Source organism: Elephas maximus, chromosome 7, assembly GCF_024166365.1.
Source record: "Elephas maximus indicus isolate mEleMax1 chromosome 7, mEleMax1 primary haplotype, whole genome shotgun sequence".
Classification (NCBI taxonomy): Eukaryota; Metazoa; Chordata; class Mammalia; order Proboscidea; family Elephantidae; genus Elephas; species Elephas maximus.
Genome location: NC_064825.1, coordinates 43906675 through 43932585, shown reverse-complemented (window position 1 = coordinate 43932585; position 25911 = coordinate 43906675). Strand labels below are relative to the sequence as shown.

Sequence of the window (25911 nt, the reverse complement as noted above, 5' to 3'; positions counted from 1 at the left end):
TCTCGCCCCCGCCAGCTCTCAGGCCGGCTAGCCTTAAAGGGGACGCGGCCCGAGTGGCGGCTCGCGGGGTGGCCACCGCTCCGGCTCCGCCCCGTTTTCCCGCACCTCGCCCCTCCCCCCGCCGCGTCCCGCAGCCCCGCGGCCGCGCTGCAGAGTCGGGCTTTTTCGATTCAGGCTTGTGTAGAGCAAGGTGGAGAGATTGGACTTTGCACTGGCAGCAGCATCTCTGCCGTTTCGGACCTGGAGGAGGGCGTCCCCATCCCGGGGGGAGCAGCGGATCCGCCCTGACCTAGCCCGGCCCTGCCTAGCCCAGCCTGGCCTGAGCGCCCCGCCCAGGAGCCGGCTCTGAGGCAGGGGCCGCTGAGGTCAGGGAGGTAAGGGGGCTGGGGGCGTGTGTGCGGGTTGGGGGAGGTGTCTGCACTTTGGTCATTTGAGAGACCGGGCCACTCGCATGTAGGGCTCTGAGAGCCTGGGGCTGGGAGATGGGAGGTCTGGGTGCATCCTGGGCCTTGCTGTGTGACCTTGGGCGAGTAGCTGCCCCTCTCTGGGACTCAACCTTCTCCATCATCAAATGTGTATCAGGATCCTCTCCTAGTACTGTGGGGCTCGACAGCCTTTCGTGGGGTCCGCAGCTCCTGCCTGGGTGCGGGGGCACTGGTGTAACTAGAGGGAGGGGAGGGACTGAGCTGGGCTTCAAACTGAGGGGTCCAGAGGCTGACACCGCTTGGAATGGGCTTCTGCCATCCTCAGCATCCCCAGCCTCAGGTGGTACTCTCCCCACCTTGACCCTTGCAGTCGGGAGACCCTGACGTGTCTGCCTGGTGCCTGCCCTTCCAGAAAGCCTGGCGTGGGGGTAGGGGTACGGCCAAGAGTAGTATGTGAGAGGCGGCCTGCAGCTAGGACGCGTGAAGATGGTGGGTTCCTGAGGAAGGAGTAGGTGCTCCCACTGTCTTCTCTTCTTTCTCCCCACTCCCCTTCAGTAAAAGACCATTTGCTTTTTACCAGTAAAACCCTTTTCTTTCCAGGAGAGAGTTTGGTGGCCTCGACAAGGACCTCCCAGTAGTAGGATGAGGGGCTCCTTCCCAGGGCTGCCTTTCGTAGAAGAAGTTCCATAAGAAAATACAGAGAGATGCTCCTGCTTAGAGACCTGATGGGCCAGGGATAGAGTGCAACTTTTGGTGTCAGAAGGGGCAGCCTGGTGCCCCTCAGGCAGCTCTAGTACCCAGGGAGTCAAAAGATGCCTGTCTCAGCTGGGTGTGAGGGTCAGAGAGGAGAGAGAATGAGTTTCCCAACTCTTAGGTGATAAGCAAGGGCTCAGAGGGGCTGTTCCTTCCTGGGATAGAGAAAGGTTGAGTGAGACCTTCTTGAAGCCCTCTCTCTCTCTCTCTCCTATAAGATTCTGTGAACTTTTGTCTTGAGGGTTAACCAGGAACAATTTTTTTCTTTTTTTTTCTTTTTCTTCAGCTTTGATTGTTTGAGTCCTTTCTAGAATGGCTGAAGCCTCACTGAGCCCAGCCCAGGGACCACTGCAGGCCTGAGCAGCAGAAGGGGCAGTGCTTGGAGATTTAGGCTAGTCCCTGGAATATACTTTTCTAGTCACATTCCTGGTTTTACCGCATTGTGCTGTCACACATCTATCATTGGTCACTTGTTACTTTTACAGACACCTCTGTGTCTAGTACCATACTGGGCACTGGGCACAGAGAGGGAGATTGGGCCTGCTTCCCACCCCGGGAGATTCCAGTTAGGTAGGGAGATAGACATGGAATCCGGTTACACTATGGAGGGATGAGAGAAGCTAAGAGAGTTGTGGGAGGCAAGAGCTCAGAGAGTTGAATTACAGGAGACAAGGAAAGGCTTCCCAGAGGAGGGGGCATTTGAGCTGGGCATTGAAGGATAGTGGTGCAGTGGTTACGTGTTTGGCTGCTAACTGAAAGGTCAGAGGTTCGAACCTACCAACTGCTCCACAGGAGAAAGATGTGGCAATCTGCTCCTATAAAGATTATAGCCTTGGAAACCCTATGGGGCAGCTCTGCTCAGTCCTGTAGGGTCACTATGAGTCGAAATCAACTTGACCGCAATGGGTTCGGTTTGGTTTTGGTATGGAAGGATGAGTCAGAATTTACCAGGAAAGAAGACAGAGAAGCCTCTTCAAGCAGAGAGGGCATCACCACAAAGTAATCATTAGGATAAAGCCAACTGCCCAAATTCCCATAGATTCACCACCAAACAGGGCTTTTTAAATTCATCTCCACCCCTGCCCCACCTCAGTTTAGGGTCACAAAAAGGGATTGAATGTCAGACTCAGGAGCCTGGACATTATCCTGAATGGACTGGGGAGTCTTGAGAGTTTATGGCCGGATGGAGCTTATAGTATTACTAATGAGGTTGATCTGACGATGTTTGGGTGGGTTGGAGAGGCCGGGGAGGGATGATGAAGCATGAGCTGGGCTGGGGCATGGGAGTGGAGCAGAATATTGGAGCTGGGCATGCGTGCATGCGCGCTTACACACATACACAGTGGGTACTTAGAGGGTGATGCAGGTGAGTCAGACTCCACCATCAATACACAGCAAAAATGTGGAGGGTCATCTGAGAGGGACCGGTATAGGGATCTAGGCCTCCTAAGGGAAGAGATTATGTTTTCCTGCAAGCTTTCTGGAGCAGGCCAGGTGTTGCTGGGACTTTCCAGTATGTGATGCCAGCAGAGTGAGGGGGATAAGCCAAAGCCTGGCTGGGAAAGAGCTGGGCAGGTAGTCATCTTCTGGGGTCAGAGGCTCTGAGAGGTGAAGAAGCACTTACCTCTATGGCCATGGCCACTGGGGGGCAGAGGCAGGGCTAGATCCAAAGCCTGGACTCTTTCCTCCAGGACACATGACTCTTGGAAGATGGATTGAGAGAGGGAATGAGGTGATCAGTTAAGAAACTACCACACTAGTCTAGGCAGGAAGAGGAGCTGGTCTTGAGTCGGGCTGGAGCTCAGGAGAGAGACGGTGGAAATGTGAAGGTGGCAGTGAGAGCAGATGGATGAAATTCCTTGTAGAACCAGATAGATAAGGAGTGTGTCTCCCTCCCCTGACAGTGTCTCTTTTGCCTCTCAGTGCCCGTATGGCCCAAGAATAGACTTATGACTGCCCCAGCCCTCATTTTTTTTTTTTTTGCACTTCGTCCCAATCTCATGAGTGACAGGCCCAGAACAGTCCACATTTTCCAGGTTAGAAGGCTGAGGGAGCCAGGCAGGGACTTGACCATCATCAGCTCGTGATTCTGAAGCAGAGAATCTGAGTTTTAGGTTTTTAATGCAGGCTCTTCTGAGGGATGACATGGCTCTGTTTGCCACTGTGTTTTGGCATGGGGCAGCTGTCTCTTGGATCAGAGCCAGCGTCAACAGGCTGTCTCCTCATCCGGGGCTTAAATGGGTAATGGAACCTCCCCTGAGGAATGCTGGTGGTCTGTTCCTTCCCTTCCAAGGGAGGCCAAGTGCGAGTTCTAATCCCCGCTCTGCCTAGGACATGTCCCTCTCCATGTCTGAGCCTTAGCTTCCCTGTTTATGCTGTAGGGACAGCAAACTGTGTTCTGTCTCCCTTACTTGCCCTGTAATGGGGTCAGGCGAAGGCGAAGCCTCTAAAACCCTTTTGCATGAATGCATCCAAGATATTATTGAGTGGGCTTGCTGGTGTCCATGGTGACAGCTAACCTCAGTCTGTTTGTGTGGGAGTGGAGGCAGGTCGGTAGGGCTGTGGCTGGTGTAGCCAAGCCCACAGACTGAACAGAGGCTGCAGGGCTGGCCTTTAAGATCAGACCCCTCAGAGCCTTCGCTGACTGAACTCCCAGCTGCCAGGCACGAACCACTTCATGTGGGAGCTATTAGGTAGAGGGTTTTTTTTATTAGGTAGAACGATAGGAAATTGTCAACATTTGACTCTTCAGTTTCATGCAGCTCAGCCTGATATCATTTATCCCTACCTTAGAAAAAAAAATAAAAAATAATTTTTTTTTTTTTTTTTTACAGAAGAGAAATGAGGCATAGGGATGTGCTTTGTTCAAGGTCACACAATAAATTGAGCCTAGGTGCCTAGTTTGATTTTCTTTCCACTTACAAAGCCTTCTCTGGCCTCAGAACTGCATTTCTGCTGCCCTTGTGCCCTCTTCTCCCATGTGTGAAGCCGATAGCTCATTGATTCGAGTTTCTCCTTGGCTCCCTGAGTACCAGGGTTTCTTGGCACCCTGGGTTGAAAGCACATTAAATCCACTAGCCTAGGAGTAAGGGTGAGGAATGGACTGTGTTAGTGCGTGGGAGATTGACTTCATAGCAACTGTCTTGTCACAGGCACTGCCTAGGAAAGAGAGGACCAGGGGCTGAAGGGAGATCAGTTTTTAAACACACTTGAAAGGCCTTTGGATATTATGCCTTGCATTGGCTCTCCTTACAAACATGTCTGTCTCCCAGTAGACTGGAAGCTCCTGAAGGGTAGAGAGACTCTGTTTTTAAAGCGAAGGGAACTGACGTTTTCTGAGAACTTCTCTGTGCCCAGGACAATGTGAAAGACTTTATATTTGTCTTCTCAGCAACCCTGAAAGATGGAAACAGAGGCTCAGGGGGCATAAGTAACCTAGATGGTAACCAGAACACATCTCAGATCAGCTTTACTGAAAGAGTTAAAAATAAAGCACGAGGTCTAACACCGTCCCCGACTCCTAGTTCAGGAGACTGGGGTAGGCCCTGGGCATCTAAACTTTTAACGAGTGCCCAGGTGATTCTGAGACAGCCAGTCTGGGAACCACTGATCTGTGCCATGGCTACACCCTCTAACCACAGTAAACTCTTAAGAGGCAGTCACTCTTGGCAGTAGCTGGCATGGGGGACGCCAGCTACTGATAAATAAGCCCTAGTTCCTGCCCTGAGGAGCTCACAGTCTGCCAAGAGAGACAAACACTTAAACAAATGGGTCCATTGCAATGTAATACATGTAGTAATAGAGGTTTGGTCAAGGCCGAGAACTAGGACAGAAGGGAGTGTCTCCATAGGACTGGCACATAGTTGGGGTCCCCAAATGCCTAGGGTCCTGAATCCAAATTTCTGGCCCCTCATTCCAGGAAGTTTTCTGACTTGTCCTCATACCAGCTTCACATCTCCAAAATAGTTTTTACTGAGCTGGTAATTTAATCGAATACCTACTGTATGCCAAGCCTTGTATGGGATTCTGCCTAGAATGGGATTATAGGATGAAATGACCCTGCCTTCTAGGAGCTGAGAGTTGGGTATTATGAAAACAAGCACTACCCATGTGAACAAGCATGAGAATCAGGAGTCAAGAGTGGGTCAGTGTGGGAAGACGGTTTCCAGGAAACAGTGCAGATGGAGGGGAAGGACAGAGGGAAGGCCGTTCTGGCTCAGAGGAATAAGGTAGCAGTAACTCACGCTGTACTCTGCATTTACTCATTCAACAAATGCTTACTGCATGCTAGGTGCTAGGGATACTATGGTGAACCAAACCAGATGTGCTTACTGCCTTCAGGAACCCTATATAATATAGTGGGGAAGGCTGAACCCAATCAGATAATCACGATTATTGAAGTGAGTTTGAGTTGAGGTCTGAAGAGTTAACCAAGCAAGAAGGGAAGGGTAGAGCTTACACAAAGGCCCTGTAGATGGAGGAACATAGTGAGCCAAGAAAGAGCGAGGGGCTAGTACGGGACGAGCTGGAGAGGCAGGCAGGGCCCTGAGTGCTCAGGGCTGTGGCAGCGCTGGAGCTCGAAGAGGAAATGCTTCACTTCAGCGGAGGGGACTTGCACCCAAACATGCCTGTCACTACGTGATCCCAGCTGTAATGGAGGAAGAGGCCACAGGTGGCTGTAGGAATCGAGGGTAGGGGGTGGACTCGTGTCTGGAGGACCTGAGATGTTCTCATTGAAGACAGGGTGTTTGAGATGAACTTTGAAGGAAAATAAGAGTTCGCCTGGTTGTGTGAAAGTGTGGTGGTGGTTAGAGGTCTGGAGAGATAGGATGTTTCAGGCAAAATGCACAGCATGCACACAAAAGTGGAGGCTTGAAAAGCTGTAGGTCATTTGGGAAAGAGCAGGGTAGAACAAAGTATGGGAAGGATCTCCTGTAACGCTGTTGACCCTCCCTTGGGGTGCTGAGCCCTCCCTCCTAGGAGATGCAATTTGTATTGTGTTCCCTCTTTTCTCCCCCATAGGGCATAACTTGGCCAAGACTCTGGACAGCAGTTTCTAGATCCAGCTCCTGTCCGTCCCAGGAGTGGTTGAGGTCACTAGTGAGGCCTGGGGGAAGAATGGGAGAGGGATGGAGGTGGGGCCCGTATGTTGCCTTTGTGTCAATTAGATAAAGGAGCCCAGCGGCAATAGTTACAACTCACTGGTTGTTAACTGTGTGCCAGACGTTGTGCTTTACTTCATCATGATACCTCCTGGCGTGGCTAGTATCACTGTCCCATTTCACAGATGAGGAAACTGAGGCCCAGAAATGCTGAGTTGCTCACCCAAAGTCTCAGCACACAGAGGACCACATGGGGAATTGGACGACGGCTCCTGAGCCCCAACAAGCTGTCGGACAGAGTGTGACCCCATTCTTTGTCCCCACACACAGCCACCATGGACAAGATCCTGGAGGCGGTGGTGACATCGTCGTACCCAGCAAGTGTGAAGCAAGGATTGGTGCGGCGCGTGCTAGAGGCAGCGCGGCAGCCGCTGGAGCGAGAGCAGTGCCTGGCGCTGCTGACGCTGGGCGCACGCCTCTACGTGGGTGGCACCGAGGAGCTGCCGCGTCGCGTGGGCTGCCAGCTGCTGCACGTGGCTGGCCGCCACCACCCCGAAGTCTTCGCTGAGTTCTTCAACGCGCGCCGCGTGCTGCGTCTGTTGCAGGGTGGCGCCGGTCCCCCGGGCGCCCGCGCTCTCGCCTGCGTGCAGTTGGGTTTGCAGCTGTTGCCCGAGGGACCCGCGGCGGATGAGGTGTTCGCGCTGCTGCGTCGCGAGGTGCTGCGCACAGTGTGCGAACGCCCGGGGCCCGCATCCTGCGCGCAGGTGGCGCGGTTGCTGGCGCGACATCCGCGCTGCGTGCCCGATGGACCGCACCGCCTCCTCTTCTGCCAGCAGTTGGTGCGCTGCCTCGGCCGCTTCCGCTGCCCGGCCGAGGGCGAAGAGGGCGCCGTGGAGTTTCTGGAGCAGGCCCAGCAGGTGAGCGGGCTCTTGGCGCAGCTATGGCGCGCGCAGCCCGCAGCCATCTTACCCTGCCTCAAGGAGCTGTTCGCAGTCATCTCCTGCACAGGTGCGTGTGTGGGTGGGGCTGGTGCGGATGCACATGCGTGCGAAGGTCCTGTGTGGGGCCTGGGCACGTGGCTGTACATAAAGATCCTGCTGCGCGTGTGTCCCCGCTCACTGGTGTGGCATGAGTGTACATGGAATGAATGAATAGGTGGAGAAGTGTAGTCGTTCCTTTATTTAGTCAGTAAACCTCTTCTGAGTGCTTACTGTGGGTCGTACCCTGGGCTGGGTGCTGGGGACCAGAGAGGAGCGGACTGTCTGGTGTGGGAGGACACAGATCAATCTGGCCAGATGGAGGAAAAGGGGGCTGGGGGAGCAAACAGGAAGGGGGTCATCCTGTCCTTTGGGTGGGCTGGGTTTCCTAGAAGTGATGGTTTTTGAGGCAAATCTTGAGAGCAGGGGCAAGGTTGTCTGGGCAGGCAGAGTCAAAGGTCTGGAGACATGATGGAGCCTGCAGGTGTCAACTCATAAATGTAAAATCTTTACTCTTCATTGACAACTGTGAAATTTGTACTATAGTGTAAATGACTGAAATAAATAAATGCGTCTGGCAGGAAGACGAACCAAGGCCCTGTGTGTAAGGACCTGGGTCTTCCCATCTCTGGGCCTCTGTTACACTTGGAGCATGCCCCCCACCCCCTCCAGTCCACATAGCCACGCCTACCTATTCTGACAGGCTCCGCTGTTAGCCCTTCTAAAGGCCTTGCCCATAGGGCCATAGCTGGGGATCAGTGCTTCCTCTACTTGTCCAGCGCAGGGCTGGGCCCAAAAGCAGTGTCGGTGAAAGTTTGTTGAGTGAGTGAGTTATAACATGGAATCGGGATGTGATGCTGTAGGAGACAAGGAGGTGGCCGTTTATGTGTTTTGTGGAGGCTCAGCCTAGTTCCTTTGCAGCATGAGGGTGTGGGGTGATGGGGGAGGTGAGGGGCCTGCCCACCCTGCTAAACTCAGCCCATCTCCCTGTTCCAGAGGAGGAGCCGCCATCTAGTGCCCTGGCCAGCGTGGTCCAGCACCTTCCATTGGAACTCATGGATGGCGTCGTCCGGAACCTCAGCAATGATGACAGCGTGACAGATTCTCAGATGCTGACCGCCATTAGCAGGTGAGGTGCTGAGAGCCAGGCGGTGGTCAGGTTTGGGGCTCCTCCCTCTCTTCCTTCCAGAAGTCCCCTCTGCTGGTTGGGGATGCTGGGTGAGATTTAGAGTCAGAGGGCCTAGGTCCTCATGCTTTGTTCATTCATCAGTCCTTTCTTAAGTTCTGCTCTGTGCCTGACCCTGGGTGGATATGAGAGGACACAGAGACCCCTGCCCTAGTGATGCTGTCAGGCTGGGTGCCAGCCTGGTATGACCCTGGACAGGCCAGTGAGCTCTCTGAGCCTCAGTTTCTCCCTCTATAAAAGGGGAGGTGGGTGGTGCTATAAGAAGCTTTCAGGGTTCTATGGTGTTGTATAAGAAGGCAAAAGTACTTTATGAAGTGCTTTCTGAGTTTGGCAAATATGATAAACAGAGTTTGGATACTTTTCAGCCTCAGAACTCTTATACATCCCCCACTTCATTCTCTCACCTGTGAACTAGCCACACTTACCTGTCCAGTGATCCCAGGACATGCAGTCTACCTTTCTGCCTGTAGGCCTTGGCCTGTGCAGACCCCATCACCTGGTATGCCTCCCCCTTGCATTGTTTCCATACCTGTGTGTAGATCCACCTTCTCCATAGGGCCTTCCTGGTTGCCTTGTCTTTTTTTTTTTTAGTGAAAATATACACAGCAAAATCCACTCCCATTCCATAGTTTCTAGTCATAATGATCAGTGTAAAAAACATTGGTTAAATTCTTCTCATTGTGTCAACATTCTCATTATTTCTGTTCTAGTTTCAGTTCTATTTATTTAATCTCCTTGCTCCCCAGCATTCTCATCTATGCTTTTAAGTACCTGTCAACCGTTTGGTCTTACGTAATTTTTTTTTTAAGTAACAATACTCAAGGGTGACAATCTTTACTTTTTGGGCTAAACTGTTATGTACTTAGTTTAACAGTGACTTCAGGGGATAGTTTCAATTCAAAGTTTGAAGAGCAACTCAGGGCCATAGTCTCGGAGACTCCTCCAGACTTAGTAGGTCCAGTAAGTCTAGATCCTTTAAGAATTTGAAGTTCTGTTCCATGTTTTTTCTCCCTTTTTATCAGGATTTTTCTGTTATGTATCTGATCAAAACAGTGGTGATAGCCAGGCACTATGTAGCTCTTCTGGTCTCAAGGTGAAGGAGGCAGTGGTTCAAGTAGACACTTAATTCTGTAGCCCAGTTCCTTCTGTGATTCTTGGGTTTGGTTTCCTTGTGTTAGTGGTTAAGAGTGTGGCCTCTAAAGGTAAGCTATTTGAGTTCAAATCCTGACTCTACCACCTCTTGCCTGTGTGGACTTTGGGCAAGTTCCTCAGCTTCTCTATTTTAGTTTCTTCATCCATAAAATGGAGTATAATAGAACCCATCTGAGAGGGCTGATGTGAAGATTAAAGTAGATAAAATGAGATTGTATAAGTAAAACGCCTAGAACAGTGCCAGAAAATGTACGCAGTTATTACCACAATTACTATTACATTGCTCTCTCATTGTTCCCCCTCGTTATAGCAATCAGCTGAGTATAAAAATAATGATAATAGTGACATCTGCCCAAGCATCTACCTTGTGGCAGCTTCATGCTCATTCCGTACAGGCATTGTTTTGTGGGCTTCAGATGCGTAAAATATGTGTAAAGCAGGTAGAGCAGTGCCTTGTACAGAGTGAATACCACACAAATGTTAGCTGTTGTTATCTCTTAATCCATACAACAACCCTGTGCTGTAAGTATTGTCCCCCATTTTACAGAAAAAGAAACTGAGACTCAGAGAGGGGAAGTGACTTGTTCCAGGTCACACAGCAAGGGCTTACAGAAGCCATAGCTTCTGGCCCAGGGACAGTGTTCTTCTTGCCACAGGGCCCTGGGGTACGGACAGAGGCAGCCAAAAGCTCCATTTTACCACCACAGCGCCAGTGTGGTGTGAGGTTTGGGGTCTGAGAGGTCTTTGGTCTCTGCTATGTTCCTGTCCTGGGTCCATTTATATTTCCAAGGTGTCATGTTCATCCCACAGGCCACAGGTGTGTCAGTAAGGGAACTCAGGACATTATGGCTACCCCCCGGGCTGCCCTCACTCAGGCATTTGCACCTCCTTGTCCCTGTGTCACTGTCATTCCCCTCACCAGGATGATCGACTGGGTGTCCTGGCCCCTGGGGAAGAACATTGACAAGTGGATCATTGCATTGCTGAAGGGCCTGGCCGCTGTTAAGAAGTTCAGCATCTTGATCGAGGTTTCGCTCGCCAAAATTGAGAAGGTTAGTGGGCCCCTGTCCAAGCCCAGGCTTGTGGGTTTCCTGCTAGTCTTTTGCCAGTGACAGTGGAGGTTTGGGAGGCAGGGCATCAGGGCTCTGATCCGGGCTTGCTGTGTGACTTGGGTCAATTCACTGTGCCTCTCTGGGCTCCAGGTTCCCTTCATGCATTCCTCTGACTGCTCACTGAAGTATGTGTGTCTTTATCACTTTTCGTCTGTCCATCCATCCATGAGATATCTACTTATCTTGTAGTCCATTTCTCCATCTGTCCATCCATCTAGGTCTATGAGCATCTCTGTGTTCTTGCTCCTGCATGGGTCTGTGGCTTCAACTCTGGCGTGTCTCAGACTGAAGCCAAGCTCCACTCTCAGACCTGTGACTGTACTTGGCTTCTGGTGGCCTGGCCTGGGGACTTCTGACCCACTGACTCTCTTCCAGGTCTTCTCCAAGTTGCTGTACCCCATTGTCCGTGGAGCCGCCTTGTCTGTCCTCAAGTACATGCTCTTGACTTTCCAGCACTCACATGAGGCCTTCCACCTGGTAAGGGCCCCTGTCTGCTGCACCAACAACAGGCACTCCACAGCCCCCACTGGCCAGATGTGCTTTGTTGGGGAAGAAGAGTCAGGGCTTGAAGCCCACAACTGCAAAGCCCTGGATGTTAGGACCAAAGGAGACTTGAGATCCCATTTTACAGATAGGAGTCTGAGGCCAGAGAGTATGCACGGCCTCCCCTACAGGCACACAACGGAGTGACAGAGCCTAGAACCATAGTAGTTAATGTTCCTTGGGCACCAGCTGTGTGCCAGGCACAGTGCTAAAGGCAATTTGTATGTGAATTCGTGTAACACCAGCATAGCCCAGTGTGCTCTATCATTTTCTTCATCTGTCAGATGAGGAAATTACAGTTTAGAGAGGCTATGTCACTTACCCCAGATACACAACTGGTGAGTGGAACAGGGAAGATTCAAGCCAAGGTGGCATGACTCCCAACTCAGTGTCCTTCCTGTACCCTGCTGCCCACCAGAACCCAGGTGGCCTCGCTTTCAACTTACCCCCTTCTGCTGTCTTCTGGGCCCCTCCCGTGGGAAGGACAGCCAGAGTGCCTGGAAGGCTGCCCTTCTCATCCTGCCTGCCTTCCCCAGGGACATGCAGATGGGGCCCTTGGTCAGGCCAGTGAAACTTATTTTGTTGGCACTAGAAAAAGCACAGAACCAGGAATTGGAGTCTTGGCGTTGAGGCCTAGCTCTATCATCTGCCAGATGTGGTGATCTTGGGCCAGACACATAACCTCTTGGAGATGAGAACAGGGGTAAAGTCCCAGGCCAGTGGGAAAGGATTAGATGAGGTAACCAGGGACTTGACAGTTATTGGTTTCTCTCCATCCTTCTCCTGGGCTCGCTCCTCTGCTTCCAGTTCCTATGGCCTGTCTCTGTCCATCCCTGGGACAATGTGGTAGAGCACTCCTATGGGTTTGAGAGTTAAAATTCTGTAGCCCAAGGGAAAGAAGCAGGCTTTGTATTCAGACCCACTGTTTCAGACACCTGCCTTCCCTATAGCTCACTGAAATCTTTGGCAAATTACGTAACCTCTCACCTCTAATTTCTTCATTTATAAAATAGGGATAATTGCTGCTTCATAAAGTCATTGTGAGGATGAGGCAGTGTGTGTGAAGTGCTGGACACGTAAATGTTTCAGAAAGTACGATGGTGTTTGCCCTGGGAGGCTGCCACTCACCCTCGGTGAGGGCTGTCCACCCAGCCAACCATGCCACAGCATCACTCCTGGGTAGGCAGAGTAGCTCTGGTCACTTAGGCCTTCAGGCTCCTTGGGCAGTTCAGTTGGCTGAGGTTAAGCATCTGGGGCTTGGGCTCAGGCCTTCCCTCAACCCTGTGAAAAGGGTATTAAACTTATCCCTTTCTACAGATGAAGAGAATGAGGCAGAGTTTCTAAGGTCACATGTCTTGTAAAAGGAATCACCTGCCAGCAGAACTTAGTGCTCACGTGGGCAGGGAGGAGCCTCCCTGCCTCAAAGAGCTCTGGGTGTTTCTAGCAGTGACCACAATCCTGTGTCTCAAGTGGGTAAACTGGTGCTGAGCCTGCCTCTCTCTGCTCTCACAGCTCCTTCCTCACATTCCCCCCATGGTGGCCTCTCTGCTCAAGGAGGACTCGAACTCGGGGACCAGCTGCCTGGAGCAGCTGGCAGAGCTGGTCCACTGCATGGTGTTCCGGTTCCCAGGCTTCCCGGACCTGTATGAGCCCGTCATGGAGGCCATCAAGGTGAGTGACAACTCCCCATGTCTTCTCACCCCACAGCACTGGCTTGCTCGTGGCCATATGGCAAGTTGGTGGATGTGCCCCTTTTCCCACCATTTGGCTCCCAGCTGCCTCCCATCACCTCCCTAGACCCATCCTGCGCTTCAGGCACACTGAGCCACCTCCCGTTTCCCATATGGGCCATTCTCTCTCATGATTCATCTGAGCCTTTGCAGAGGCTGTTCTAACAGTTCACTCTTCTCTTGTTCTGCCAGGATAGCTCCTACTTATTCTTTAAGGCTCTGCTCAAGTGTTACCTCCTCCAGGAAACCTTCCCTGATGACCCTCAATACCATTCCTCCCCCCACCAGGCTGGGTCAGAGCTGCTCTGGGCTCCCACAGACCTCGTGCCTCCCTCTCACAGACTGGGTATCTGTCTCTCCCACCAGACTGTGAGTGCTGTGGGGGCAGGGATTATTTACAGTTACTCACATAGCAAACCAGGCCCAGAATGGAAACTGGGGACACAGACGTGAGGCAAAGCGAGTCTGTACCACTGAGGAGCTTGCAGCTTAGTGGGAGGTGACAGACATGTAACTCTGGTCTAAACAGCCTATGAAAATATTCATGAGGTTGGCCTAAGAACAGTGAGGAACCAGAGTGGGGAGAGAACCCCTCCAGTGTGAGAAGGAGCTACAAGGAAGAAAGGGTTTCTAAGCTGGGCTTCATAGGTTGCTAGGACCTGGCTAGTGCAATGATTGACAGTAATATTTGCAGATAGTGCTACATTTGACAGGGTTTCCCCACGTATTTTGTCTTCTAATGCTCACAAAGAAACCCTGGTGGCATAGTGGTTAAGAGCTACAGCTGCTAACCAAAACGTTGGCAGTTGAATCCACCACGCACTCCTTGGAAACTGTATAGGGCAGTTCTGCTCTGTCCTAAAAGGTCGCTATGAGTCAGAATCGACTCGATGGCGATGGGGTTTTTTTTTTTTTTTTTTTTTGGTTTAATGCTCACAAGAACCCTATGAAGTAGAAATTAATGTTATTATTGTTATTTCAATTTTGTAGATGAGGAAAATGAGACTTGAAGAGTTTTCATGACTTGTACAAAGTCACAGAGTTAGTGAGAGACAAAGCCAGGGCACTGGATTGCTGAACCCTTTCCCATTGCCTGATACAGAAGGCAGGTCTGACCACGGGTGAAAGATGTCTAGGTAGGTGGTGGCCCTTTCAGAACGTCTGACCTAACTACTGTTGCGGCAGTAGGACAGACTAGATAACCAGGTGAAAGATGTCTAGGTAGGTGGTGGCCCTTTCAGAACCTCTGACCTAACTACTGTTGCTGCAGTAGGATAGACTGGATAACCTGAAAAGCGTCCCACTGCAAAATACCTAGAAATGCTTGTTAAAATGTAGCAGTGTCTTTTTGAGTACATAGCTGAGCTTATAAGAAAGTAAGGGGGAAAAGATGGGGGAACTCCAGTGGCCAAAAAGGAAGAGAAAACTGAATCCCAGAATGGTAAATGAGAGATGATGCTTTTTTGCTCTAGGGTGGGGAGGAAGGGTGGGTTAGATGGCAAACCTCAGTAAACAAGGGGCTTGAGCTTTAATGGCTGATGGGGACAGGAAGTGAGGCTTAGGACCTGTACCCAGTGGGAAGCTGGCATGAAGACTCCCACATAAAGCCAGGATCCTAGAAAGTCATTATTGTTAATGAAAGAGTGATCTTAAAAAAAAAAATATGGCCCCAGTAGACATTGAGGAAACTTTTCCTACTTGATCTGGATTGAAAAAAAGAAATCTGTAATCAGTGGCCTGCTCATGTAGATTTAGGAGTTCAAATTTATATCATCTTTGGGGTTGTGGAAACTCCAAGCTCAGAAGCTAACATTAAATGTAGTCACAACTTTATAAAACCCCAGAATTGCCTGGTAGGAACAGAAACAAAACTGCTTTCAAGGCACACAGATAAAGTTCCACTGAAGATGAGTTTGTAATCTTCAAATTACAAAACACCCATTGAGAGTTGGTAGATGCAGCAAACAGAATTTCTGATATTTACTGGAATATTTTCAGTTTTTCCAACTTAACCTGAGAAAGACATCTTTAATAGTCAGAGCTAACCTGTGATGGAAGGGTTGCTTGGATGGGTCATTAACACCTTGTCCCTGGAGTTGAATGAACAGAGGAGACAGCACTTCCCCTTGTCAGGGATGCTGCCCAAGGTTTTAGGCATTAGAATGGAAGTGGATCAAGAACTCTGAGATTCTGTGATTGTTGCATCTGTTTCCTGCTGGACTGTGAGCTTCTGATGGGCAGGAGCCATGTTATTTTGATCTGTGTCCAGTAAGTGTCTGTGAGTGAGTGAATGAATGAATGTTGTATCATTACAACATGACTGTAGTGTGAAGAGTGTTATAATAGAGGTGTGAACAAAGAGTATGTCCCTGCACTGGGCCCTGATGGGAACTCAAGATGAGTGAGACCCAGGCTTAGTACATTAGGGGCTGATGGTTTGGTCCAGGGAGCAAAGGGAGTCTGCAGATATCTATCTGTACCACCAGGTGCAGGGACGTAGGCTTTGTAAGACAGGTACAGATGACATGGTGGCTCTACTTGAAAGGATCTTGGAAAGCTTCATGAAGGGAGGCATAAGAATTAGACCTTGACAGATAGGAACTTGCAGGAGGAGAACGCTCCAGTCCAGATGAGTCAAAGGGAAAGGCATGGAGGTGGAGTGGTGCAAGTCCATGTCAGTGGTAATGTGGTGGTGGAGTGGAGGGCAGATCAGACACAGCAAGCGGAGAGCTCTGAAAACCAAGCTGAGTTGTTCTGCTTAATCTAGCAGACCTGGGCTTCTCCAAGGTTTTCACCAAAGTATCTAATGTCAGAAAAGGGGACTTACCCAAAGCAGCCTGATATGAGCCTGAAGTTTCTTTTAAATCTCATTTTATTTTCAAGATTCATGTATCTACTTCATAATTTTAAACAGTTGTTTTAATATAAACAAACTTTTCTTTCTTGAATATTAGAGAACGTGGCTCTGGGAAGACGTGCAGCATGTGTCCTACGATTTTGAATACTTGGTACAAGCCACTTGGGGAGGCAAGGCAGCAAATTATCCACGACAGCAAGGCCATAGGATCCTATTGTTTATAAAGTTCTTTCACATGGGTTTTATGAGTTATCCTTTTCTGTACACACACTCCCTGATAAATAGGTTCTGGGAAGTGCTCTTACTTAGGCATTTGTATCAGGTTATGGCAGTTCCTCTGGGACCTGTGGTCCTTGGTAAGGGATCCATTGTATGAAAATTTCAAGTAATGTTAGGAGCTTGAGAGCTATTTGGAGGTTTCTCCCCCTCCCCTTCTTTAAAAGTACAAAGTTAACTTTTCTGGGAGAAAAATGGCATTTGATTTTGTTTTTTCTACCGTGGATTTTTTTTTGGTCTTTTTGTGTGTGTGTGTTTGCACGTGTGCACCTATGTGTATGGTGGGGGTTTGTCTACCTGTGTCTTTTTGTCCCTGTTTGTTCATGTTGTGGGATGGAAGGACTAGAGAGGGGCAATAGGAAGAAAAAAGAATAAATTAAGAGAGGAGATACTGAGCCTCTATCTTACTTCCCTTATGGCAGCTCCTTTTTTTAATCATCTATGAGAGGTGACTGATTAATGTGTTAAACTATCTGATAAATGATCCAGGGGAAAGAGTTAGCAAGAACGTAAAACCACTGCATGAGCAAGACCTTCTGCGTGAGCCAGAGCATGTATACTGGGGAGACAGGGCTTCTGACAATAAGCTGGTCTGAAGCTCGAGAGCCTCGGACAAATGGAGAGCATTGTGCTTCAAAAAAAAAAAAAAAAAAAAAAACCAGTGCTGTCGAGTCGATTCTGATGCATAGCGACCCTATAGGACAGAGTAGAACTGCCCCATAGAGCTTCCAAGGAGCACCTGGCGGATTTGAACTGCCAACCCTTTGGTTAGCAGCTGTAGCACTTAACCACTATGCCACCAGGGTCTCCGGCATTGTGCTCAGGACCTTGAAATAAAAAAAAGGGCGAGAGGACCTGTTAATATGGTTACCTAAATCTACTGAGATAGCATTACATTGTGCTTAGGTGTTTTTCTTTAAGACATATCATTATTAGAACTAGTGCTTGATAATATTCTTTCAGGTGCAATTGTTTAATGCGAAAAAGGATAATAAGTGGGAAAGCACGCTGATCCCCTAGCCTGTGACCAAGGACCCATACCTCAGACCCCCGGGATCCCCCATTGTTCCAACTGTAGGGTCATGTTCTGGTGGGAGGCTAATGCTCTTGAAAGCTGTCTCAACCTGAAAGTAGAAGGTGAAAGTGGGAAGATCATTGCGTGCAAGCACCATGAATATATACAATGCCAAACTATATAAGGTAGGAGTATCCTCATTTGACAGATGAGGAAACTGAGGCCTAGGAAGGCTGAGTCAGGGAGGCTCATTGACCATGGCCAGACAGCTAGTGAGGATGAGAATTCAGGAACAGAACTGAGATTTGGACACCACTGGATGTGGCTGGTGGACCAGTGTTGTTACTGCTTAGAGTCAATCATATCCTGGGCTCTTTGAACAACAGCCCACAAGTCCTTCACTTACTGCCTCTATAACATACTCCTTCTCTATCTGAGCCTTAGTTTTTTCATCTATAAAATGAGGATCATACCACCTTCTTAGGACACTGGTGACACAAAAGATCATATAAGAGGCCCTCATGTCAAGATGAGAACCTGGAATGAGTTTATAAGCACAGGGGCTGTTCATACACATCTCTAGAGCATTGATGGGGTCATGTGTTGGGGAGAATAGAGGGTAGGCTGTAGTTCAAGAAAGCTTCCCAGAGGAGGTGTATTTTTAGAGCTGATCCTGGTGTCCACTGGCTTGCCTGCTTGTTCCCTTCCCAGGACCTCCATGTTCCCAACGAAGACCGCATCAAGCAGCTGCTGGGGCAGGATGCCTGGACTTCACAGAAGAGCGAGCTGGCTGGCTTCTACCCCCGGCTCGTGGCCAAGTCAGACACGGGCAAGATTGGTTTAATCAATCTGGGCAACACATGCTACGTGAACAGCATCCTTCAGGCCTTGTTTATGGCTTCCGAGTAGGTGTTGATTTCACATTTCCCGTCTGTCCTTGCTCTTCTTCTTTGGGATCCCTGGTGACAGGTGAATAGGGATGGATGTGGGGATGGGGTTGAAGGGGATGGGTCTTGCCTTACATGGTGGGCATGATTCCCTGGGATCTGTGGGAACGTGAAGGGCAGGCGAGAGACCCCAGAGTTCATAGGCCACTGCCAAAGCTGTATGTAGGTCAAGACTGGATGGCAACTCAAGATGGGCTTCAGGTCAGGCAACAGTGGGGAGGGGTCTGCTCTGGGTTGTTTGACGTCACTGACTTTTCTCCAGGCTAAATTGTGTCTTCCAGGGAAGAGCTCCCACTTGCCCTGGTATTAGACATCTCTTTTCAAAAAGTCAAAGTGAAAGTAACCTTTGATTCTAGCTCAGTGACCTAAAGTCAGTGACCTCATTGTTCTCTCTGAGCTTCAGGTTCCTCATCAGCAGGAGCGGGTGGGAGCTGATTTCTAGGACTCCTAAGGTGCTGCTGCTTGTGCTTCTCAAACAGTCTATGGTGGACTAGCTTTTGTTTGTTTCATTTTTCTAATTTCCAGTCTGTTGTAGACCATTACTTTTGTAAAGTACAACAAGAATGACTTGCCAGAAAAATGATCATGTGCTTGTATGGTTGTAGCAATGTCCAACTGCTATATTAGTTTCTAAATGTTTACTCAGTTTCTGAACTTGTCACAGACTGGCTGGGTGGCTCCCACTTTGAATAGTGTGGGTACTCAGGTACTCAGTGGGCTTAGTTTGGAGAAATTCATGACCTGTCTGCCCATAGCTTCTCCTGGGAACCGGAGCTAAGCTGGGCCTGGGATTTGGCTTGTTTCAGGGAATGTGGGTGTCAGGAGCGGGCTCCTTCCTATCCTCCATAAGATTAGATCCCTGTAACTAGGAGCCAGGCCAGCCCTGCCAGTGTTCCTTCCTTCAGCATTTTCCCCACAGTGACTCCTGCCTACCTCATCTGAAGGTAGGAAAGTAGTAACTAAGAGTGGTCCGGGGGACAGGGGTTGTAAGAGTGGACTTAGAGGGCTGAGGTCAGAGAAAAGCAGGCTATTCTGGAGGGGTCTGAAGGCCATTTCCTGAGGAGGCAGGAAGAAAAGTATGAGAGTGGCTGGTGATGATATTGGTACAGACTCCGGTGCCTGCCAGAGTTCATACTGTAAAACCCTGGGACCACAGGACCTTAGAACATTTGAATCTTTGAACCTTGGGGTCATGGGGTGTCTGAGCTGGAAGGGACTGCAGGGGTTACCTAGTTGAACCCCTTGTTATCCAAACCAAGGTCATTGTCCTGTCACTGACCTCAGATACTCCAAGCCGAGTTGTTCACCTGCTCCTCTTCCTTGCCCTGGCTCTGACCCAGACTTCAGCTGGAAATTTCTGCTCTGCCTATAGCCTGGAGCTCTGGGTTTCCTGCAGGATGGGAGCACAGAGGCTCTGTGTGTGCCATTGGCTTACCCTGGGTATTCCTGCTTTGTTTTGAAGCTTCAGACACTGCGTGCTCCGTTTGACTGAGAACAACTCACAGCCCTTGATGACCAAGCTGCAGTGGCTCTTTGCCTTCCTAGAGCACAGCCAGGTGAGCACAGAGAGGGTAGGGTGGGGTAGAGAGGAGGCTCTGGTCACATTCCCCTACCCCTACAATACTAGTTGGGTCTGACACCCTTCACTCCCCCAGGTCCTGCCTGCACCTGGCTATAAGCTCCTGCTTCCTGGATTAAGCAGCTGAGCTCCAGTCTGGGTTTTACCCAAAGCCCATGGGGCCAATTCAGTGTCCTTATAGGCCCGGAGAGAGGTGCCTCCTTGAGCTTCTGTGGTGTGCTGCCCAAATCTCTCCCATCAGCGATTCAGTCCTTTGTACTAAGGTGTTGCTTTGTTCATTCTCTTGCAGTTTTTTGAGCGCCCACATTGCCAGGCATGCTGAGGGGTGTCAAGGATACAGTGGTGACAAACACCGTCTATCCCTCATGGGACCTAAAGCCTTCAGCCAGGCGTTATGCAGGGTCCTGTGTGGGGACACAGACATGAGTGCACCACGGTCCCTGCTCTCGTGGAGTTCCTAGCCTGGTGGGCGACAGACCTGCAGATAACAAGAATAGCACTTAAACAGGAAAAGGGCAGCTAGGAAGGGGGAGGGGTTGCAGTGAGGAAGCTGGGAAGTGAGGGGCAGAGAGTCTCTGCGATGACTAAATCCCAGTACACCGAGAGCTGATTGGCGAGCAGCCTCCTGCTCCTGACCCCATCTTTCACTGCCTCGGTCCTAGCGGCCTGCCATTTCCCCAGAGAACTTCCTCTCTGCTTCTTGGACACCCTGGTTCAGCCCCGGCACCCAGCAGGACTGCTCAGAGTACCTGAAGTACCTGCTGGATCGGTAAGGGAGGCCAGGGCTCCTGGTTCTGTGAGGGGGCTCCGGTCCTGGAGAGGTTTCCTAGCGGGGAGGCTGCACACTTCCGAGCTGTGTTCCATCTTCCTGGAAATGGGGGTGCTGGTTGTGCTTGTGCATGTAGTGTGTGATAAGCGTGGGGGCTGGGTGGGTGTGAGGGAAGCTTGGGAAATGCTGAACTGAGACCCACTGAGAGGGGTGTGTGTGTGTTTGTACTCTGCTTGCCTGAGTGCGCACATGTATGCGCGTGTGTGTATCTTTGTGTGACCGCTCTGGGGGCATGCGCACATACATTTGGCATGTCTTCACGTAGTGTGTTTGTGTGCCTGGCAGTGTGAGGGTATGTGCATGCATATGTCCTAGCGCTCCACCGTGTACCTGCGTGCATATGCTTGTGCTTGTCCCTGCATGTGTATGTGTCTGTCTGCTGTGTGGCCAGTTGAGTTGGTAGGTGGGTGTGAACTGAGGCAGGTGCACTGGAGATGGGTCGTGTGTATGCATGTGGACCCTGTGCTTCCTGCTCCAGGCTGCACGAGGAGGAGAAAACCGGGGCAAGGATCTGCCAAAAGCTCAAGCAGTCCACCTTGCCCTCCCCGCCTGAGGAGCCCCCTAGCCCAAGTTCAACCTCAGTGGAGAAAATGTTCGGAGGCAAGATTGTGACTCGGATACGCTGTCTTCGCTGCCTCCATGTCTCCTCCAGGGAGGAGGCCTTCACTGACCTCTCCCTTGCCTTTCCTCCTGCTGAGCGCTGTCGCCGCCGCCGCCTAGGCTCAGTGATGCTCCCTACAGAGGAGGTCCGAGCCCGGGACCTCCCACCACAACCCCGATTCCAGATCCCAAGCCAGGAGGGTCCTCGGAGGCAAAGGAAACATTGCATCACAGGGGACGCCCCTCCCACCATCCTGGACATTGCCAGCCTGGGCTCCCCGGGGCCTGTGGGGCAAAGCAGTCAGGAAGAACAGGTGGAGAGGGAGGAGGAGCCAGCAGAGGAGGAGGAGAAAGAAGTGGGAAAGGAAGAGGAGGACGAGGAAAGGATGAGGGAGAAGGAGGAAGAGAAGGAGAAACAGGTGGAGAAGGAGGAAGAGAAGGAGAAACAGGTGGAGAAGGAGGAAGAGAAGGAGAAACAGGTGGAGAAGGAGGAAGAGAAGGTGCAGAAGGAGGAAGAGAAGGTGGAGAAGGAGGAAGAGAAGGTGAAGGAGAAAGAGAAGGTGGAGAAGGAGGAAGAGAAGGTGGAGAAGGAGGAAGAGAAGGTGGAGAAGGAGGAAGAGAAGGTGGAGAAGGAGGAAGAGAAGGTGGAGAAGGAGGAAGAGAAGGCAGTGAAGGAGGAAGAGAAGGCGGAGAAGGAGGAAGAGGACGTGGTGAAGGAGGAAGAGGAGGTGGAGAAGGAGAAGGCAGAGAATGAGAAGGAGAAGGATGAGGACAGCCAAGGACTCAGCACCCACAGAGATGCCGCTCCCTCTGGGGAGCAGGTGTGTGGCCCTGAGGGCTCCCGCTCAGTCCTGGACCTGGTTAACTACTTCCTGTCTCCTGAAAGGCTGACAGCTGAGAACCGCTACTACTGCGATTCATGTGCCTCCCTGCAGGATGCTGAGAAGGCAGTGGAGCTGAGCCAGGGGCCACGCTACCTCATCCTGACACTGCTGCGCTTCTCCTTCGACCTGCGCACCATGCGGCGCCGTAAGATCCTGGATGACGTCTCCATACCCCTGCTGCTCCGCCTGCCACTGGCAGGTGGCCAGGGCCAGGCCTATGACCTCTGCAGTGTCGTGGTACATTCTGGCGTGTCCTCAGAGAGCGGCCACTACTACTGCTATGCCCGAGAGGGGGCTGCTCGCCCACCCCCTTCTCTGGGAACTGCCGACAGGCCAGAGCCTGAGAACCAGTGGTACCTGTTTAACGACACTCGGGTGTCCTTCTCCTCCTTCGAGTCAGTCAGCAACGTCACCTCCTTCTTCCCTAAGGACACTGCCTATGTGCTGTTTTATCGGCAGCGGCCCGGAGAGGGGCCTGAGGCTGAGCCTGGCTCCCCCAGGGTGCGAGCGGAGCCCACCCTTCACAAGGACTTGATGGAAGCCATTTCCAAAGACAACATCCTTTACCTGCAGGTGAGCAAACCCATGGGGATCTTTGATCTGAACTCAAGTGGAGAGGGGAGGTCCAGTCCCAGCTCAATCACTGGCTTAGATAAGCTATTTCTCCTCTTTCTTTTTTTGTATCCATGCATCCATCCATTCACTGCTCAGTGCTGATATTGGTCACCTATACCCTTTACTGCAGAGGAACAGACATTGAATAGTTACGTATGCAGCTTCAGTAATACTTTAGAAGTGTGCTGAAGGAGAAGCATGGGTTCTACAAGAGTGCACGGTATGAGCAGGTAGAGAATGCTTCTCTGAGGGGGGCACTCTACACCATGTGAACCTATATAACGGAGCCTTTGACTGCACTTGTTAGAGGCAAGGGTGGTATTAGAAATATTTAGCAACCGGAACGGCAAGGATTCTGACCTATTGGGATGGGTACTAGCCATAAACAGCTGGAGTGACCACAACAGGCCCCGTAGATACCAGCAGTTGGAGTCGGTGTTTTGTGTGGGGAAGGCAGCTTCTGGGGTGGGGACACCAGGCCCGTTTTTACATTTCTGCCAGGCTGTCCAGGCAGAGCCAGGGCCAGTGGTGGGGGTCTCCCCGAGGAAGGCCTCAGCTCAGCAGGAGGAAGAACTTTCTCAGGCAGAGTCCACTCCTAGTGCTTGTCGAGGCAGTGAGCTGGATGGCTGCTGCTCAGGAAGCCTGTGGAGAGGTTCCTGTGTGGGCTGATGTGATCCTCCAAGTCCCTGCTTCCTGGCCACATCAGGCCCTGTCAGCAATTCACAGTTTAGTGTGAATGAGTTTCTTTCCTCCAAGGGATGGGAGTTTTCATCGGGGAGGAGGAAGAGGGATGAGTTTGAAACCTAGATATAGGGTGGACGGATGGGTCTGTCCCACCCCTCCCCCCGCTGAGCTGGAACACCTCAGGACTGAAGTGGCAGTGTCTTGGCCATGGGGACCCAGAGGAGACACTCAGGAGAGGTGTGCTGAATGGCTCTGGGGAAGGGAGTGAGGGAGGACTCTGGCTTCAGAGTCTGATTTTTAAGCTTCCTCTCCCATCCTCCTCACCCCATTGTGTTCCCAGGAGCAGGAGAAGGAGGCACGGAGCCGGACGGCCTACATCTCTGCACTCCCTGCATCTCCTCACTGGGGGCGGGGCTTTGACGAAGACAAGGATGAGGATGAAGGGTCTCCAGGGGGCTGCAACCCTGCAGGTGGCAATGGTGGTGATTTCCACAGACTTGTCTTCTAATGTGAACTCTGCCCCCCAGCCTGCTTCTACCTGTGGGGGTACCACAGCCAACCTCAGGGGAGGCCTTGACCCCTTCCTTCTGGGAGCCAGGTGGGGAACCCAGGTCCCAGGCAGAGGGGCTCGGCAAGGTGGGGTCTGAGGCGGGCTGTGGAGGCAGACCTAGTCCTGAGGGTCTGGAGGGAGACCCTTCTAAGGCCAGGAAGGATGGAGCAGGAACTTCTGGAACACTGGTCCTCAGCCTGAAGGGTAGGTGGAGACACTATGATATGGAGGTGAGATCCAAGCCTCTTACGCTGGGGCTCAGGCCCTGATACTGGAATCAGCCCCATTAAGATTTTACACCCAAGTGTCCTGGTCAACTTGAAGCAGCTTAGATGGACACTCTCTGGGCTTTGCTCTTCCCGCTGCTCCCCTAGCAGGCAACTGGTACTGGAATATATGATTACGTTCCGGAAACAGAGGGCTGAATAGCTCTAGTGTTCTGCCATCAAGTAGCATTTCCCTTCCAGCTCCTTTCAAATACCTTTATTGCTCTATAGTATAAAATGCAGAGCAGGATCCAAACCCCTGCACAAAGAAGGGGGCTGTGTGCCGCACCTCTGGCCTTCCTTTTGTTTTTCTGCCTCAATCATACCCAAATGGCTGGGCCAAGAGACCCTGGGTCACAGAGGGGTTTTCAGAGGCAAACCGTGTGAGTGCCTGCAGCAGTGGTACCTTTCTGAGGGGAATGTAGGTGAGAAGCAGCTTGTCACAGGATCAGAGACTGAGAATCGCCATCTGGTCCCCCTCCCCTATACCAAGCAATGATAGTAGAAGAGAGGATAGCCCCCCTCAAAGTGGGAGGCCCTTAATCCCAAACTTCCTCTCCCCTAGACTGCCTCAGTGCCTGAGATGCCACCATTTGCGTTCTCCTTCTGGTTAAGATAGAGAGTCCTTATTTTACTGCAGATGTATTTGTGTTTATCTTGAAGCCATTGTCCATTCTGAGGAAAGCTGGCTGGCTCAGCTTCTCTGGTCAGTTGGCCACACGAGTGGTGAGAGTAGGGTTGTGGACTGGAGTTGGGGCATTGATGGTGGCCCCCTGAGAGGTGGGTGGGGGTGGGGTCAGTGAAGACCAGATGTTAACTTCATGTGCCCCAATAACTGCTATAGCCTCTTCTGAATGGAGAGCAGACACCCAGGTTCTCCAACAGGAATAAAAATAAGTTCTCTGAAGCCTTTCAGGATGTCATTTTTCACTGTCTCATTGGCTGTGATGTCCTGCTTTACCATTGGTTTTCTTACTGTTTCTGGGTGGTAAGGACGGTGGGGTCCTCTGAAGGTAACCTAGGCTCTGCCTCTCATTCAGCATGACCTGGGGGATACTTCCCTCCCTGGACCCTGGCTCCTAAGTAGGATGAGGATTTGCCCCCTGCCCCTGTTGACTTGTGAGATTCACCATGGAAGGTGAGAGCCGTCTGTAAACTGACCCCCCCAAAAAACCTATTGCCACTGAGTCGATTCCTGACTCACAGCAACCCAGTAAGACAGAGCAGAACTGCCCCATAGGGTTTCCAAGGAGTGGCTGGTGGATTTGAATTGCCAGCCTTTTGGTTAACAGCCATTGTACTGAAGGAAGGGCTGTGTAGATAAAGGTGCAGACTTGTCTAGTATTGGGACCAGCGAAGGAAGAAAGAGTGCTTTCCTTTGTCCTGAAGTACCTGTCACCCTGAGCAGCAGGGAGGAGCCGTCTGCCTTTGGAGGGCAGGTACACAGGATGGGGGCTGCTTCTTGGGATGCTGTGGAGGGGATTCACCTATCAATATTGGCATTTTTCAGATCTGGGGTTCCCCAAGAACTTGGGATTGTCCCACAAATACCTACTACCAGTACCACATCCCTCCTTCTTCCCTCAGAGAAGCTGGCAGGTGGCTGAGCTGGAGACAGGACAGGCCCTGTGTGCGGGGTCCCCTTTGCACCCATCCTGCCTGCCCCTTTGGGAGAACACAGAAGTTGGAAAGGCTGAGACAGAGGAGGAGGAGATGGAGTGACCAGAGGCTTCAGGGGCTACCTCCTTGTACTGTAGGTGGAGGAGTTAAGTTTTGGCCCAAATGTCATGGACCCTCAAGATGTCAGACCTTAGGGACCAGTGAAGGGG

General features: G+C 51.2%; 1 protein-coding gene across 2 annotated transcripts; it reads left to right on the top strand.

Moving 5' to 3' along the window:
- Nucleotides 1-21: 21 nt before the first annotated feature.
- On the top strand, nt 22-25899 carry USP35 (ubiquitin specific peptidase 35). 2 transcript variants are annotated; one of them, XM_049889701.1, is made up of 11 exons: nt 22-365; nt 6611-7288; nt 8254-8386; nt 10518-10647; nt 11083-11184; nt 12763-12921; nt 17840-18033; nt 19538-19631; nt 20317-20423; nt 20962-22540; nt 23607-25899. In XM_049889701.1, exons 2-11 carry the CDS (start codon nt 6616-6618, stop codon nt 23772-23774), a joined length of 3339 nt encoding a protein of 1112 aa, XP_049745658.1. In that variant the 5' UTR covers nt 22-365; nt 6611-6615; the 3' UTR covers nt 23775-25899. The 2 variants fall into 2 exon arrangements, with proteins under 2 accessions (XP_049745658.1, XP_049745657.1); XM_049889700.1 differs by having other exon boundaries at nt 22-374.
- The last annotated feature ends 12 nt before the right edge of the window (nt 25900-25911 follow it).

Excerpts from the sequence above, each read along its gene's own strand:
- USP35 (XM_049889701.1), top strand. The coding sequence starts at position 6,616 with ATGGACAAGATCCTGGAGGCGGTGGTGACATCGTCGTACCCAGCAAGT. Across the intron at positions 10,648-11,082 it reads CGCTCGCCAAAATTGAGAAG|GTCTTCTCCAAGTTGCTGTA; the intron begins GTTAGTGGGCCC and ends ACTCTCTTCCAG. Across the intron at positions 19,632-20,316 it reads CCTTCCTAGAGCACAGCCAG|CGGCCTGCCATTTCCCCAGA; the intron begins GTGAGCACAGAG and ends CCTCGGTCCTAG.